Below are 16,915 nucleotides of genomic sequence, written 5' to 3'. Positions count from 1 at the left end.
CAGGGGCATTTCACCGCTTCAGAGGTTGCTGCTATAACAATCTTCTCTGACTCAGCAGCTGAAAGGGATGCTGGGAAGGAAGCACCATAAAAAAAAAAAGTCATGCATTATTAATATGGACTCTGGCAGCAAGACATGAGTTGGAAAAACACTGAGGGGAAAAAAAAAAAAATGACTGCAGAACAAGAGCGAGCTGCATGCGTGGAAGCATTTCACATTCCTGCAGGAGCGGGGGCCACCCTGTGCCCCTCCAGGGTCCCCAGCTCCAAGGGAAGCCCGTGTTTGCTGACAGGAACTCAACATCCACGGTGTTCTCCCTCGACTCGGGCTGCTGCAGCCCTGTGCAGAGCCCACCGTGAGCCCTGGGCACGGCCCGCACTCGTTTCCAGCGACAGCGGCTCCGGGCTCTCCTGCTGTGGCACGTGGCTGTTCCAGCAGCTGATTTTTATTTACCTGCGCTCTGTGCATCGCCTGCTGGCTCCCCGCAGCTTCCCCCCGTGCATCCCAGCCCTGCCCGGCCGGAGCAGCCGTGTCAGGAGCGCCCACGGCTCCGAGGCACAGCCCGCAGCCTCTGCCAGCCCCGCTGACGCAGAGGGCAGGAGGCAGCCACTGAAATGCCTTCCTTTTCCTGCCAGGTAGCGAGGGAAAAAATATCTGTTTGCACTTGACTACCTGGTGCACTGCAGCATTTGCTTTCCTCTTCTATTCCAGCTGCTCTGTACAGTTTTTTTGGAGGCAATTTATAAACATTAGCATTCACGTAGCCATCTTCTCCACTTCCCACCCAAAATCCTTGCTCCCAGCCTGCTGCTGTGGGAGACACCATCAATCAGGAGTGTGCACGGCCGTGTCACAGGCATCCCATGGCCCTCGCCAGCCCGTGCTGCCAGTGCAGGGAACGCCCGAGCCCCCCTCAGGAGCCTCTTGGCAGGGTACGAGCACAGCTCAGCTCTCAGCCCAGCCCGGTCCCCAGTCTCTCCAAAGCAAGGGAGGTGGCTAACACAGCACCAGGCTCCAGGATTCTCCTTAGATAATTTGTATGGCAATAGCATTCAGTAAAACCAGTCAATTATTTTGCCATAAAATTCTCCAGATGCACAAACAAGCACTGGTCGAACTGCTTACACCACAGCCCAGCCCACAGCAGTGCAGTGGGTGTTCTGCCTGTATTTCCTTTCTTCCCTCATGTGTGCAGTGGCATCCTCCACACAGAAATAGTTCCCAACCTTTACCTTTCAGGTAAGAAAGGCATGGGGAAGGAACAGCTTCACAGGAGCTGTCCCACACGCAGCCCAACCATCACACGGGCATGCACCTGCTCATCGGGGCAGGAAAACAGCAGGGGCCCCCATCGAGCAAGGGAGACTGAGGCACAAAGCACAGGAAAAATCCACGGTCCCATTTGAACTCGCATCCCCTGGAAGCAGCTCCTTCCCTGCCACAAGAGCTGGGGGACAGGCATGGACACCCGAGCTTGGTCCCCTGTGCTGCAAGGGGGGCTGGCCAGCTCCCCAACAGCACCTCCAGAGGGGCCCCAGGATGAAAGCCCCGCTCAGGGCAAGGGCTCTAGAGAGGTTTGTGCCAGCCACATACAACTGCAGGCTTACAAAGGGCAGAACATGTTGGTTTTCCACCTCAAACCAAAACCTAGGAAAGTTACCTTTAGGAACTCATACACAATGTCACCACACACTTCCAGCTAAAGCCCCAGCAAGCAAGCAGTGACCCATCGCCTCCCCCGGCAGCCAGGAGGGAGGCAGGAGCTCAAACCAGCTCCCCACACCCCTGCAGACACAGCCATGTGCCTTGAGATAGCAAAGTGTCAAATAAGGGGCACTGAAGCTTGTGGCTTTATCAAAAACACCCACAGTCACCACAAGGCACCGTGGATCCCTCAAACACCTCGCCCTAGACCCCTCCTTCACTTCAGCAAGACCAGTAAGCACCAGGAAATTCCTTCTACAATGAAAAAAGGACCCGTGGCCCTGCCCATCACACTCCACACCATATGCAGCGTCCCACAAGGACACTTCTCACCGGGACACACGTGCCATCCGCTGTCACCCCTGGGACCCTTCCAAGCAGCAGATGAGGATGGCCAAGGGCTCTTCTCCTGCCGGGCACTGACATCACCCTCAGCTTTCCAATCCACCTTTCCTTTCAAAATAAGAGCAGCTCCAGGGTAGTGCTGAAAGCCTTGGTGGTTTTAATGTTATCCATTTCACATTCCCCAAAAAACCACATCCACCAACATCTCTCAAAAATTTCTGATTTGGACTTATCTTGCATTTTGACAGCACAGTCCACTATACATTTTCTCCTCTATCTCTCCCAACAGGACTAACCCCCACAGTATTTAGAGCTAGTGCTAGAAAAGCTTCACACACACATTAACCACCCTAAAGCATCCGTGTTCAAAATGCTGCCAGCCAAAACCACAGCCACAAGACTCTGAATGCAATGGAGAAGAAAAAGCCTGTATGGAAATAAACTTTACTAAAATAACCCAGCAAAGGTTTTGTCAAAGTAAATACACACATTGTATTGTGACAATGATGTTTTAAAAATAAAGCTGTTCAGGGAGGGCTTTTCTTGCTCTGTGCAGCTGCAGATCAGCTCCTCTGGCAGAGCCCTCAGCCCTCAGTGCTGCCACAGGGCTCTGCAGAGCCAACAGCACATCGGCCATGCCACCCCCACTGCTGCCACCCTTGTCAGGTTCCCCAGAAATTTCAGTTAAGATTAAGTATTTAAAGACTCCACGTGCTTGGATATTTAAATCCACCAATTGTAACAGCATTCAAATGGGATCAAGTGCAAACATACAGCTCCCCACACCGCTCATCTCCGTTCCCTGCGCTGGTCCCCAGGGGGGCTCATCGTACCCTGCAGAGCAGATGCTGCCTGAGTTAATGCAATTAATGAGTCCACCTGGAAGAGAGGCAGAGGATGAGCTCAGGAAATAGAGCAGCAGTGTCAGAGCCCTTTTCTCCACCAGAGCCAGCACCACCTGAAGCAGCTGAGTGCCTGCTGAAGCCCTGGCCTTCCATGGCCTACCAAACCCATGAAGACCATGTCTCCTGGGCTGACAGCATGGGTGGGTTTGCTTTAAGGTCTGCTCTGCTACAGATTACTGAGGTTTTGAAGCACTCAGTTTGCTGGAATGAACCAGTACCTGGAAGCTTTTGTGTCTGCCAATCAGCTTCCACAAGCCAGGCTTCCGGAGACACACGGATGAAACATGAACTCTTCACATACTCTGCAGTTGCAGCACCCAGAGAGCCACCAGCAAAATAACCCAAACCAGATGTGCCTGACAAACAGCACAGGTGCTTACAGGCAAAGAAAACCCAGTAATTCATCTGCCCTCAAAGAAACCTTGTAATCTGTTAGCCTTGAGCAAGAGGTGGTCTCCAACCAACACTGCACCGCCAGCATCTGGGATGCACTGGCACAGGAGCAGCTGGGTGGAACAGGGCTGTTCCCCATCCCAGCCCTGCCTTGTAGGAGCCTCTTTCCTGCCAAAGGAACCATTTCCCACAGCTGCCACCACTCTCCTTCTGCTCAGAGCACAGGAGATCCCAAGCTCAAGTTCTTGTATCAAGGAGCACTTGAGGATTCCTTACTACCCCCAGTCACTGTCAGATCAAATGATGGCAACATCCTCTGTGGGATACGCTGTGGAACCAGGCAGTTCCCTCCTTAGGTTGTGAAATGCTGCTTGGCAGATCTTTCGGGCAGAGGAGGGTGAAGGAGGGCAGTGCTGCCGTGTTCCACAGTAAGATACCACGCTCCTCGTGCTGCCCGGGGGAGACCCGGAGATCAAAGGCAGGGCTATGACAGCACAAACCTCATTCCATTATTCCAAGCTGCACCTTCACCTTCTGTCCCTGCTCAGACAGCATCCAGGCACCCAGCACGCTGCCAGCAAACCCAGAAGGACACCTTCACCCAGCCCCTGCCCGCCCGAGCCGAGGCCGTCGTGGCTCACTGGTGTCCTGGGCTCACAGGCCCCCAGCGAGCGCTGCCCCTCGCTCGGGACTCTGCCCTGCCCTGCCCTTGCCAGCTGACTCTGCCCAGGCTCCCTCTGCCCACATTCCCACAGCAGTGCTCAGAAGGCAAAGCAGCAGCAACCCTCTGCCCCACACAACTGGGACTCACCAGCCCAGCAGCTCCACGGCCCACAGTGCCACCCCCCGCCTCGGCCACCACTCCTCCTCTGTCCCTCACCACCACGGGCAGCTCAACCACAGTCTCTCCGCTGGGACAAGCTGGCAGTAGTAAAATCTTCTGCCATTTCCACCCCCAGAACTCCTCTGTGCCAAGATCTGCCAGGCTGATGCCTTAAATGACCAAGTTGGATCAGCCACCTTTGGTGATATAATATTGTTCCAAAAGTGACAAACAAGCTTTACCGAGGCAGCTGTTTGTCCCCACAGCACTGCTCTGCTGGTCACCCACACACAGCCTGACAGAACAGTGTTTCAAAGCACTCCTGCCTATCAAAATCAAGTTCTTGCACCATAAATGTAATTCAGGGCTAGTGGTGCTACCTCATGCCCTGTATGACCAGTTGGGAGCAATTCCTGATAAGTTTGGAGGAAGTAAAGCCAGACTGAATTACAGCTCTCTCTCAAAGGTAACAATCTTTCACCCAATAATTTAAATTCTCTGCATTATTTTCCTGCATCAGATCCAACCAAGTATGACTCCTGAGGAAATCAAAATGTTAAGAAATAAAATTAAATAAAGAGGCTCCAACATCCATCGAGACAACAAAGGGAAAGCCAAGGGCTGCTCCCTGAGCACCAGGGAAGGCCCCTGCCAGCCCTCCCAGCCATGCAGCAGCCACCCTCTACACCAGGACCAAGTCCAAGGTCAGAGAAGTTCCCACTGTTGCAGTTAGAGGTAACAAGAGGAAATAACTTGCAGCATGAAAAAGTATTATTGCTTTCAGCTGCAGGAGGAAATTCCCTTAAATTCCTAGGCCCTGTTCAAAGAGAATAAAACCAGACACTTGTAGGAAAGCTGTATGAGCCACCACCATGTGAAAACAGGACATGCAGGGACGACCCCACACCCCAGGGATGAATTCAGAAGCAGAGGATAGGATGAAACAAACAGCTTCTCGAGGTGTTCCACCTCCAAGTCAGCACACTCTTTGTGCTCACATAATCCTTGCTCCAACACTGGGGTCTGGGCATGGACAGAGTGACTCTGGGAAGCCCATTTCTCCACATCCACCTGGGGAAGGCAACAGGCACAGAGGGCAGCTGTCCCAGGAGGGCAAGAGCCTCAGTGCCAAGAACAAGCCCTGCAAAATAACCTGTCGAGGTGGCCCCTGACCTCCCTAACAGGACAAAAGTGTTTTCCCAGTGCCAAGCTCTGTTTTTCCCAAGATGAGGCCAGCGTGGCTTCTTGCAGTGAAAGCCCAGCCTGCCCCGCAGCCCTGTGCCCTGCTGGTCCCACGACCTCTGAGCACACAGCGAGCACAAGCCACCTCCCCAGCACATGGGCATCCCTCGTCCCTGCTGCCTGCAGGGCACCTCTGGCAGGGCAGCTCCTGGAGCCTCCAGCCACCACAGCCCCGCCGTGCCCGTGGCTGCTGAACAATTGGCCACCTCACCCTGCACACAATGGCCACCATGAGACAGACCCACACAATCACCGGAGCCAGAGGTCAAGGAGAGCCTGCTGTGCCCGTGCCATCGCTGGCTCCCCGGCACTTCACCCTCCAAGGTGGGAGCCTCCAAGCACTTCACCCTCCAAGGTGGGATGGAGCTGTCAGGGCAGTGTGTGGGGAGGACAGACGGGAATTGGATGCGAGAGCTGGGAAGGAGGCACTGGCTGTTTACATTGGATCGCTCTGCACAAACTTGAAGCCACAAGAACATTTCAGTTCCGTAGGAGGAAACCTTGGTGAAGAACAGAAACGAGGAGCTACCTTGGGCATCACGTAAGTCCAGGCATGACACAAATGTAAGGCCCAAAAGCCCTGGACTCCCTGCAGGAGCCAAGCTTGGTTATTTGCTGATGGTAAACATAAATTTATTCCTGCATTTCCGTCTGGAGCAGACTGCTGGGTTACTTGGGCTGTGAGGAGCCAAACTCCACGGTCAATCAGGTAGCAGGCCAGCACCGGGCAGGCAACTCAGGACCCAGGTTGGAGACCCCTTCCCCATCTCCAAAGGGCACCAGGAGCAGTTATCCAGCTTTTCCAGCTGACAAGCATGCCAGCTCCACACCAATGCTGAGACAGCACCCACAAGTGCAACTGTCCCAGTTTTCTCCTGGCACTGGTGCACAACTGCTTGAACACAACGCAGTTGTGTTTCATTGGCAGTGCCAATGAAATTTTCCCCCACAAGCAAGGGGCTCGGGGACAGGCTCCCACCCATGGTGACAGCACACCCTGCCACGGGGATGCCATCCTGCCACAGGGCCATTCCCAGCCCAGAGGGGCTGACACTGCCCAGGCAGGGCAGGCTGGCTCCAGCCCTGCCACCACCAGCTGCTGACCCCACGAGCAGAGCTGGCTGCAGCAGACCCTGACAGCAGCCTGTGGCACCAGGCAGACAAAAGCCCTTCCAGGCTCCAGCTGGTTCAAGCTCACTTGCAGCTTCTGGCCCCATTTATTTGGATTTTTTTCTTTTCAATTGAGGTACAATCAAGGAAATGATTAATCATGGGATTAATCACTTCCCTACCCGTAGTTTAGCCAATGAACTGCAAGTCCTTTTTCAGCCACTTCCCCAGCAGGCCCTACAAGGGATGGTCTCAGGACAGAGGTTTCCCCAGGCCCTTCAGTGGCCACAGATGAGCAGCCCAGCCCCACTCCATGCATTGAGGCAGCAGCAGGCAGGACAAATGCCCCAGAACTCTGCTGACAGCATCTCTCCATCACCTGCACGTGGTCGTTTTACTCAAATCCCCAGCTCTGCTCGTGTCCTATCTCACTCACTCTTCTCCCAAGCTTCTACTCACCCATGCAGCCTGAAAATGAACTCCCTCCAAGTGCTGAGAGGATTAGCCCAGCCATCCCAGGAATACCGAGCTGGGTTTTCATGAGGAAACATTTTTGGCCGAAAGAGGAAGGAAATTAAAAAAAAAAAAAAAAAAAAAAGGAAGCAGATCTTCTGTCACCTGATGAGAAGATGACTCAGAACATCACTGACATCCATGGGTGGGTAGGGACAGGGACCACTAACACCTCCCTGCCTCCTCTCTGGGCATCACAGATAGCAAGAACATTGGGTAGGACGTGACCATGTTATCCGAGGTCCACACAGAGAAAATCCTCTTGGCACAGAACTAGCCTTAAATGTATTTATACCCTACACCACCTCTAACACTGGTGACCATGCAGAAGCAACATGAAATTACTCAGAATACTCTAAAAAAAGGAAAAAAGCCATCCTTACAAGACAAATTTCCTTCTCAAAGTGCGATTCCACCTGGGCCTGGGAAGCTCATCCACAGCCTGCCCCACGAAGGGCTGCAGGATGCACTGGACAAAGAGCCACTGGCCCACAGCAGGAGGTGAACAGGACGAGGCAGGCTGTGCTCACGGGGGCAGCAGGCGCTGGCTGTGCCTCCCGTTACCACCCGTGTGAATCCGTCCTCCAGCGGAGGCGGGACGCTGCCCCGGCAGCCCCGGCCAGCCCGTGGGACGGTGGCCAGGTGGCCAGGAGCCTGGGGGCCTGCTCATGGGGACAGCGGAGCCCTGGGCCACCACGGCAAGGCTCAGCACACACAGCCTCACTTGGGATGTGCCCAGGACACGAGCAGAGCCTCATACACCAGCCAACCCCTACTCAGCCCTGGGAAAGGCTCCCAAAGCCCAGAGGCAGCCTCGGGACATCATTTGTAAATAAAACCCACAGAAGTCACCTTGAAAGCGCACAGAGGTCTCCTTGGGATGTCCAAGATAGGAATGGTATGAGCAATACCAATGACATTTCAAGGAGAAAGTCCCCATTTCTTTGGAAAGGGCTGCCTCTATAGAAATAAATTGTTGCCAAAGTTCAGTTGAAGGCCAAACCGTGACCCTTGGCTCCTTGCAGAAAGCAGATACAGCGTATGAAGTGAACAGATGCTTTCCGGGCACAAGTCTTCCCATATCTCAGAGGAGATGGACAGACAGCCCCACCAGCACCGGGTGCTGGCCATATTGACACACGGCTTCTCCAGGTCCCCATGAAGCTATGACACGGAACATAGGAACATAGGAACGAGTACGCTCCTTTCTAAAATACACACTGCTCATCTTCCCACTTGACAATCAGAGTAGGATTTCCTCCAGGGAGCACGTTCAGATGACAAGCACTTGGACAACACTCCACTACTTCAAAACAAACTCCGGGGCGGGCAGCGGGCAGGAGCGGGCTCGCTGCCCCCCGTTCGGCGCTGGCACAGGCGCCGCTCGGCCCCGCCGGCGCGGGGAGCGCGGCCGGCGCCTCCCGCCGCTCCGGGGACCCGCAGCCCGGGCACCGGCCCCGAGGGGCGCCGGGCACGCCGCGGGCAGCGCCTCCTCCTCCGGCCGCGGCGGGAGATGAGGACGCGCTGCGCAGCCCCCGGGCACCGCGGAGCCGCAGCCGGGGGCGCCGGGCCCGGGCCGCCCCTCGCCGGGGATGCCGCGGCCGCCGGGCGCGGATTACTCAGCGTTTCCAGCGGCAGCCGGCGCGTCCGTGCCCCTGCCCGCGCCTCCCCCCGCCCCACCCCGGGCCCCGGCCCGCCGCTTACCGATGCCCGGCGCCACATACACGAAGTAGAGGAAGGAGGAGGAGAGCGAGAAGAGGAAGAGCGCGGCCAGCAGCGAGCGCCGGGGCAGCAGCCGCCAGGCGCCGCGGGGGCCGCGGGGCCACCGCATGGCCGATGCGGCGCCGCCGCCGCCCTGCTGCCGCTCCGCCGCCGCTCACATGCGCCGAGGCCCGGCGGGAGGCGCCGCGCCGGGGCCGCTCCGAGCCGCCGCCCGCGCCCAGCGCCGCCGCATGAATGTGCCGCGGCGGGGCGGGCCGGGGCGGGGCGCGGCGGCCGAGCGGGGCGGGCCCGGCCCGGCCTCAGCCCCCGCCGCACCGACGGCCGCTCGGCCGGCGCCGCCCCGCGCACCGCCGGTGGTCCCGGCGTGCCGGGCGCTGGCCCCGGGACAGCCGGCCGCGGTCCTGGTGTGCCGCCGATGCTCCCGGGGTAGCCGGCGTTAGCCCCGGGACGTTCGGCAGCGGCTCTGCGCCCCAGACAATGGCCCTGAGACAGGCTGCAGCGGGCCAGGACCCAGCAGCGGTCGAGGGACGCCCAACAACGGCCCCGAGGCGCTCAGAAGTGGCCGAGGGCAGCCGGCCGTGGCCCCAGCGAAGCCTTCCGTGAGCCAGCCGTGGCCCTGGGACATTCATCAATGGCTCAGGGCACCCAGCCATGGTCCGGGGACGCGCAGCCCCAGCAGGGCAAGGGCTCACCCCCTGCCCCGGCCCACCGAGCAGCAGGGTCTGCTCCAGCCAGTGCTGGGCGCCCCCGGGCATCGTGCGGGACGACGCAGTGATGGACACCGATGTGTGGAAGGGAAGAGGGGTGAAGTCATCACGGTCAGTGCAATAATCAGCATGACCAGCAGCCAGCAGCCCAGTCGGTTACAGAGTAATTAAGTAGTTTTGCACACATTTGTGGGCAGCTCCCCTGATGTGTGTAGGAAGAGTTGGAAGCAGATATGGAGATGCCTGAAAATGAAAATATGAGAGACCAGAAACACTATCCTTATCGAGGGAGCCAGAAGTAGCTGCAGAGCAGATGGGGCCCAGCCCAGCCCAGCCCAGCCCAGAGCGGACTGGTTTTTGCCTCGTTTATGATTGGAGACTTTGCTCCGGGGAGGCTGGAAGGAGAGACAATTCTTATTTCACCAACAGATAGTGCTGAGAAAAGCAAGCCGAGGCTCCAGGCAGGAAGCAAGGCTGTGGGCCAGACATGGCCAGCTGCCACTGGGTGGGCAGCAAAGGCAGCAGCACTCCCAGGAATGACGGGCTGTGGGGTAGGAGATGGGGATGGGCCATCTGCCAGGACATGCCCTGTATGTCCCTCCAGACACGTGTCCCGGGGACGAGACTCTCCCAGGCAAGGAGCGAGGCATTGCTCAACCCAAACTCTGACCCCGCAACACGGTGACTGCGGGGCTGTGGGCTGGGCAGCCCTGCACCTGCACCAGCCCCGTGTCAGCCCGGCGCCAGACGCCGGGACAAAGGATTCTCCAGGTGTGGCTGTGTGTCACAGCAACCCCTGGAAGGACTAGCCCGCCTTCCAGCCTGGATGCAGTAAGGGCAAATAAAAAAAAAAACAGTTCCCACGTTCAACAAATGGGACACAAGCAAGCTTCTCTTAGATACAGAGTCTCAGTGGAGCGAGGAAATAAAAATAAAGTTAAAAAAGAGGGGAGTTTAGCAGAAAAGTAGAAATCTCTCATTAAAAGCATTCGTTTCCTTCATGTGCCAAGTCGTGGAAAGATGCTGAGGAGGAAAACAGGGATTTCCCTGGAGAGGCTGCATGAGCTGCATTAACTTCATGAATGAGGAAACTGGTACTTGTTCTTGTTTTCCAGGATTGCCACTCTATCACCCCCTTCACTGAAATAAATTAAATCCTGAGCCCTATTAACTTCTGATAGTCCACAGTAGTGCAGCAGAACCTCATGGCCAAGTGACAGCTGGATTTGCTGTTCACAAAATAGCGTTTAGCCAACTCCTAAAAGGATGCCTTGGGCAAGGAAATGCAAGAAGATTTCTTGGTTGGTTTATGATTTGTTTGATGCAGACATGGTCGAAGGTGAGACATCGTCGCAACCAATAATCTAACCTTTAGAACATATTTAATTAGCAATGACATTGCTGGAGGAGCCACCCAGAAACTCGCTCCCAGGCCTGGGCTGCCACAATGGGGACTGTCACAGACAAGTGAAGTCAGAGAAGCCTTGGAGCCACACTGGGACATGCCTGCCCTGCTCTGACTCACCTCCCATCTCCCTCTCTCCCCAGGCCTCCAGTCAACCCACTTCACTTTGACCCTTTTATTTTGCTTTGTCTCTTCCCCTCTTGTCCCTCCCTGCCCCTGCACTGCGTCCCAGCTAAGGGATTAGGAGCATCAGTCAAAGCCATCCTCCCACTCGTCACCCTTTTCCAATTAAAAAAATGGCATTGAACAGGACGAGAGGTTTCAAAGTCTCGGATCATTCCACAGGCCAGGTTAGGACTCGGGGTGGGAACACTGCCAAGTGGGACTGTCACAGGAGTGCGTGGGTCGCTCGTGCCCTGGCTCTGGCCCAGCTCCAGCCTGCACCAGCCACTGCAGCCCTCGCAGCTGCGGGGAGCAGCAAAGTCCTGCTTTCCTCAGAGCTCAAGGAGCCCATGGTGCCTGAGACACTTTAAGGCAGGTTTGTGTGAGCAGCTTTGCTGACAGCTTCAAGGGGAAGGCAAGGTCTGTTAGTGGGTGGCCATGAGCAGGAATGGAGGGACGGGTCCTGCCAGCGCACCTACACTCCCGAGAGGATGTAGCTGCACCCTTGGAGCACGTATCCACATAAAAGACATCTTGTATCTGGAGGGAGAGCGGTTTTGGTGGCTCGGGGCTGCCCCAGGGCTGGGAGGGAGGGTATGGACACTGTAGCACCACGTGGGGTCCGGGGGGGTTGGAGCTGCACTTTGCCAGCCGCAGGGACACGGATGCTGCTGCAGCGCTGCGTGTGAGGGGCAGCTGGCCATGGCACGGCTGGGCACAGGTCTGGCACGTCAGATCTGCACCCAGACACACAACAGCCGTGGGAGAGGGAGCCTGGGGCTGCCTGGCACCCTGCACGGAGCAAACCCACCTGCCCGGGAGGTGCCCCGAGGCCTTCAGCCTCAGCTGGGCAATGCCACATGCTGCCAAGGGCCTCGGGAGATGCAGAGCTGGGGAGCACTGCCTGGCAGGGTCAGCAGCAAAGCCTTACTGGAGCTGACCCCAGGGGAGGTAAAAGGACTGCTGTGGAGCACGGAGCACTCAGGTTTGCAGTTTGAAACTGTCATTAAAGGGATGCTCCAATTCAGCTGCACTTCTCTTATTGTCGCTTTCAATGGATACTTGATGGACTAGGTTAATCTGGGCAGATGATCTCTGTTCTGCCACTACAGGGAAGGACAAGACATAGCAAGGATGTCACCGCCCTGGCCAGCATTTTGTAGTCTTTTTCACAGACTTTGGGGCTTCTGGCACCTTCAGCCCCAATGTCAGAGACTTTCCAGAATAGACTTCATGCTATGATTAGGAAAACGCCTCCACTTATAAAGGTGAGGACAGTCAGCACTGCACCGTGTCAGCCCTCCAGCTGCTCAGCAATGCAGCTTGCTTCAGCTCTTCCCTGGAGTTTCTGCTGCCAGATGGTTGTGAGGGAAGTGGGAACCTGAGCCGTGTCTCTCAGAGACAGACAGAAACTTGGGGTGGTCTGGATGCTGACCAGCTCTCGGCCTTGCAGAAGCAATGTGCTCCCTCTGTGTTTCACTAAATGTCTCTTTGCACCGCGGGGCTTGCTCCAGCTCCATTTAAAGACAGCACAGTGTCATCCCAGGCTCTGAGCAGGAGCAGGGCGCAGAGGACCCATGCACAGTAGGAATGTAAATATTTTTTACATGTACACCCACAGCCCCAGCGTATGCAATAAATACTCAGCATATGCTATGTGCCAGATCAGAGACATAATTATTGATGCAGCAGGTTTTCAGAAAGACACAACAGGGTGTGTAGTTAATTTGGCAATAGGAGCACACCTAAGTGGCCCTGGCATTTTCGGCTGGGTATCAGACCACTGCCACCCACAGATGCAGCTATTTAATCTCACACTGGTGTGCCGGCGGTGACAGAGAGAAAACCAAAAGCAGGTATTTGTTTGTTAAGATGGAAAAACTCCACTGAATGCTGCAAGGTGCTCCTTGCACACAGGAGTGCTCTAGACCAGTTCTCAGATTATGCCGCCCACTGCACTTTCTAACAAGGCTACCAGGGCTCTGATCTTAGTAGCACCTGTGCCTGTGCCTAACCATGGGGATGACTCATTCTCCCAGAGTCAACAGATGTGTCATGGCTCCCAAAAGGAGGCAGTATCCACAGAAACGATTTTGCAAAGCTGCACGTTCACTTGGAAGGCAGCTCTCATCAGAGAAATAGGCTAGCATGTTTATCTTCTCATGGCACATTGCAGAGATTCAAATGATTTTGTTGCATCAGCCCACCTCTGAAGGTTGATCATCTGACCCAGTCAAAGTGGACTTGTGCAAAGACTCATAAAATGCCTTTGAGATCTAAATATTCAGTCAAGGGAATACAGCAGGCTGTACTTCCCAAAACTTCCCAAGGAAGGAAATTTCTGCTGACGAGATAAAATTATTGTGTAATTCAGTGCAAGTAATTTATCCAGATTTTCAAATACTGTTTCAAAAAGTCCCTATCAAAAGGCAATACCAATAGCTGTGGTAAACTACTGCCAACTGCCAGACAGCCCAAACTGTCTAAGAGTCAGAAAATGAACAGGCTATTTCCAGTACACCTGGAGGTCAAGAGGAGAATGCCAGAAAGCTCTCCACTGGGGCCAGCCTTGTTTGTGGATCAAATGGAAGAATGCCACTCTTCCCTGGTCTGTGAAGGATTGCAAGGACATCAGGCAAAACCAGATGGAAAGGCAATGCAGGCAGAGGTGAAACCCTGCCTAACTCCTGCCAGGTGACAGGGACGGAAAAACATCTGCATTATTCAGGCACACAGCTGGATTTCAAAACTAGCAGGGGAGGCAAGAAAGTGATGAAGGATGAAATTCTGTCTTTCTTGAAACAACCTGACTTCACTTCACACCATGTAGAAATGCAAGTGCCTTCCAGAAATCCGGGGACAAGGACAACCAGGAACAAAAGAACATTTCAGAGGAAATTGCTTTCTATTAACTCATAATTACATAATGCAAAATTAACTCACAAAGGCCAATAGCTTAATTGGATTCCCAAGAGGGGAAAACAGTTTTATGGTGAGCAAAAACCTTCCACAGTCGCATTAAGTATGATGGTTCAAATGCAGAATATAAATTCTGCTGTGAAGCAAGAAAAAAAGCCCATTTTCTCCAATAGCTACTACAGGTGGGCTTTTAACCATTTCTGCTCAATTGCTGACCAGTGGCAAGCTGCTCAGGTGACCATACAAAATGGCTCTCTTCTGGATCCCTCCTTGCACTTTCAGCCACACACAAAATCATAATTAATCCTGTGAATATATTTGGGTATTTTGCTGGAATAAAGTATGAAGCCCTCCAGCCACCTTAATCTTCTTCTTAACTTGGATTTTGATTAACTGGAATAAATATTTAATTAGAAAGGCAAAGAGATGAACCTCTTGACCAGCCAGGCGCTGCCTCTGTAGTCATTGCCCTTTGATGTACAAGGAAAGGGGTTGTAGGACTTCCTTAAAACATGTGCAGCCTTTAATTTCTCTTAAAATTGTAGCAAGGTCGGGCTCTGTTTTTGGATTTGTCACTCAGAAGCCGTGCAGTGAACATGGCACAGAGTGATTTCTGCTCATCTTGGTCAGATGAGGGAGGGGGGGCTTGCCTTGCCCCCCACAGCCAACAGGAGCTCGGGCGTTTGTTTTCCAGGTGCCCATGTCACACGTGTCCCCATGAAAAGCACGGGGCTGGTCAGCTCTCCCTGCTTGCCTCAAAGCTGCTCCTGCAGCCCTCCCTGGGCAGTGACTGCTGCGAGGAGCTGGCTGCAGCCCGTCAGGGGCTCCTGGCCACGGCTCCTGTCAGAGCAGTCAGAGCAGTGCTGTGGAGCTGACACGAGCAGGGCAACATCGACACATGGCGAGTTGGGCTGCAGCCAGACATCCCTTTCCCCCACTCCCCTGCAAGCTGCCAGAGCACTCAGGTACCTGCTGAAAAGTCACCGACCTCTGCAGGGGTTAGGCATGTGCTGAACCAAGGCTGGGGAAGCAGCTCAGCCTATGAGAGACCTGCTGGAGCCAGCACTGCCGCCCTTTCGGATTCCCTCTCCTCTGGGCTTAATTACCGCCTGCTTTTGGCACTAGCACCATTTGTGCCACGTGCTCTTACTTTTCCCCGAAGGAGCATTGCACCTTTACTATATTTATTTTATTCTGAGGAAATCCTAATGATTTCCTGTCATGCTTGATTCTGATCCTGTTTGCTGTGGGACTCCTGCTATCCTCTATAAATATCTGACTCTCACATCTTTGCAGAAGTGAGTGTGACTGTGAGCAGGAAAGGTGAAGTCAAGCTAAAGAGACCTTCACCAGCTCTAAAAACAGCTGCTGCTCTTGCTGCTGCAGCTGATTTATTCCTCATCTAGAGAACAACACTTTAGAGCTTAGAATCATTGTCTTCAATTATTTATTTGGCTGTGCTGGAGACTGGTGAGGTGCTGTATAATGTTTATTGCATGGAAGTGTCGCTCTGAGGGAGGTTTAATTGCTTTAAATGTGGATGGTGATGAGAACGCCTTGGAAAAGCTATTTGCATACATTTTCTCAAATGCCAGATGTGTAACTTCTTCCACACTCAGGCAGTCTGAGGCTGCTTCTCTGCATTACCCAGCTTTGCTGGGTCCCTCTGCAAAATTAACAACCAGGAATTCCCCAGCACATGGAGCAGAAAGGGGAAGTCAGGGTTTGAATATGGGATCGTGTGTAACAACCAAACCAGCAGCACTCTGAATCCGGGGCTGCAGACTCTACACACAGACTGCCCCTGGCCCTCGGGGCTCGATGCTGACAGCACTGAGCACTGCCTGCTCCCAGTCATTGGCTGGACTTGCTGACCAGAAGAAAGCAAAGCAGTGATTTCAGCTGTACAAGGCCAGTGAGCTGCCACCAAGGGCAGGGCACACACCTGCTCCATCCTGCACCCACAGCACCGCTCACACCCTGTCTTCTCAGCACTGATTCTGGAAAATGCTCACCAGAAACATCGCTCCAGTGACCTTCACACAAGGCCATGCACAAATCTCGTGTCGTCCTTTCTCCAGAATTCAAGTGCAGTGTCTCTCAAGTGGCCTCGCAGGTTATCCGGCTTCAGTCACAACAGTCTGATCTAAACAGATCTTTACTCCATGGAATATCTCACTCTGCAGGGCAGTTCACTTTTGTGATTACTTAATGCTGTCAAGTATCAGCTGTTGACATAAGCAGACCCTGCCTATAGGAGTGAAATGGGTATTGATTTAATGCCCTCACTGCAAGGGATCATAAGGCATCTGGAAACAACTTATTTCACAACTGCAGCTATCCCTGAAGACGAGCTTGCTGCCTGCCTGCCTTTCCCCAGATACCTGCTCTTTTTCAGCTGAGATGTTGCACTTGGAGAGAGGAGGGATTTACAGCAGCCAGGGGTGTGCAGGCTGGCCAGCAGTGCTGTACAGCAGCCCCAGCCGTGCTATCACACAGCAAAGTCAGGAAGAACAGTGTTTTTCTGTCTGCTGCATAGTCCATGTGCTGCAAGGCCAACACCTTCTGGAAGCATCAGGTTTTCCATGGAGGTGCTGTGCAGCTGTGTGCGTGTGGTGGGTCAGCACCTTTCGAGCGTGGAGGATTTGCTGAGCCTGTACAAACCATCTACCCAGGAAAGCCACAAAGGCACCAGCCCCAGTGCCCGCACAGGACAGCAGCAGTTCTGTTCCCCCACAGGGAAAGACAGCAGCTGTGTCAAGGTGGGCTCTGAAAGAGGCAGAACATTTCCCGAGGGACCCCATGGACCCAGCGTGACAGGGTTGTTGGTGCCATCGGAACAGGAGCTGCACTCCACAATCAGGCTGACCCTGCTCTGGTATTTCCTCTGGGAATCTCAGAATCTCCACCCAAGCCCACAGCTGGGTCTGCAGAACAGCCCTGAGATGTGGGCCAGGGCAGAAAA

At 54.4% G+C, this 16,915-nt stretch overlaps 1 protein-coding gene across 1 annotated transcript in view; it reads right to left on the bottom strand.

The window, feature by feature from the left end:
- Window positions 1-8,876, bottom strand: part of B4GALT5 (beta-1,4-galactosyltransferase 5) — a 34,370-nt gene extending 25,494 nt beyond the window's left edge. Inside the window, exon 1 of the mRNA XM_053993182.1 lies at window positions 8,740-8,876. Coding sequence (XP_053849157.1) covers window positions 8,740-8,866 — 127 coding nt within the window. The 5' untranslated portion in view covers window positions 8,867-8,876. The remainder of the gene's footprint in view (window positions 1-8,739) is intronic.
- Window positions 8,877-16,915: the final 8,039 nt, after the last annotated feature.

Source organism: Vidua macroura, chromosome 17 (assembly GCF_024509145.1).
Source record: "Vidua macroura isolate BioBank_ID:100142 chromosome 17, ASM2450914v1, whole genome shotgun sequence".
Taxonomy (NCBI): domain Eukaryota; kingdom Metazoa; phylum Chordata; class Aves; order Passeriformes; family Viduidae; genus Vidua; species Vidua macroura.
The sequence above is the reverse complement of the archived record's forward strand: the minus strand, read 5'-3'. Positions and strand labels throughout refer to the sequence as shown.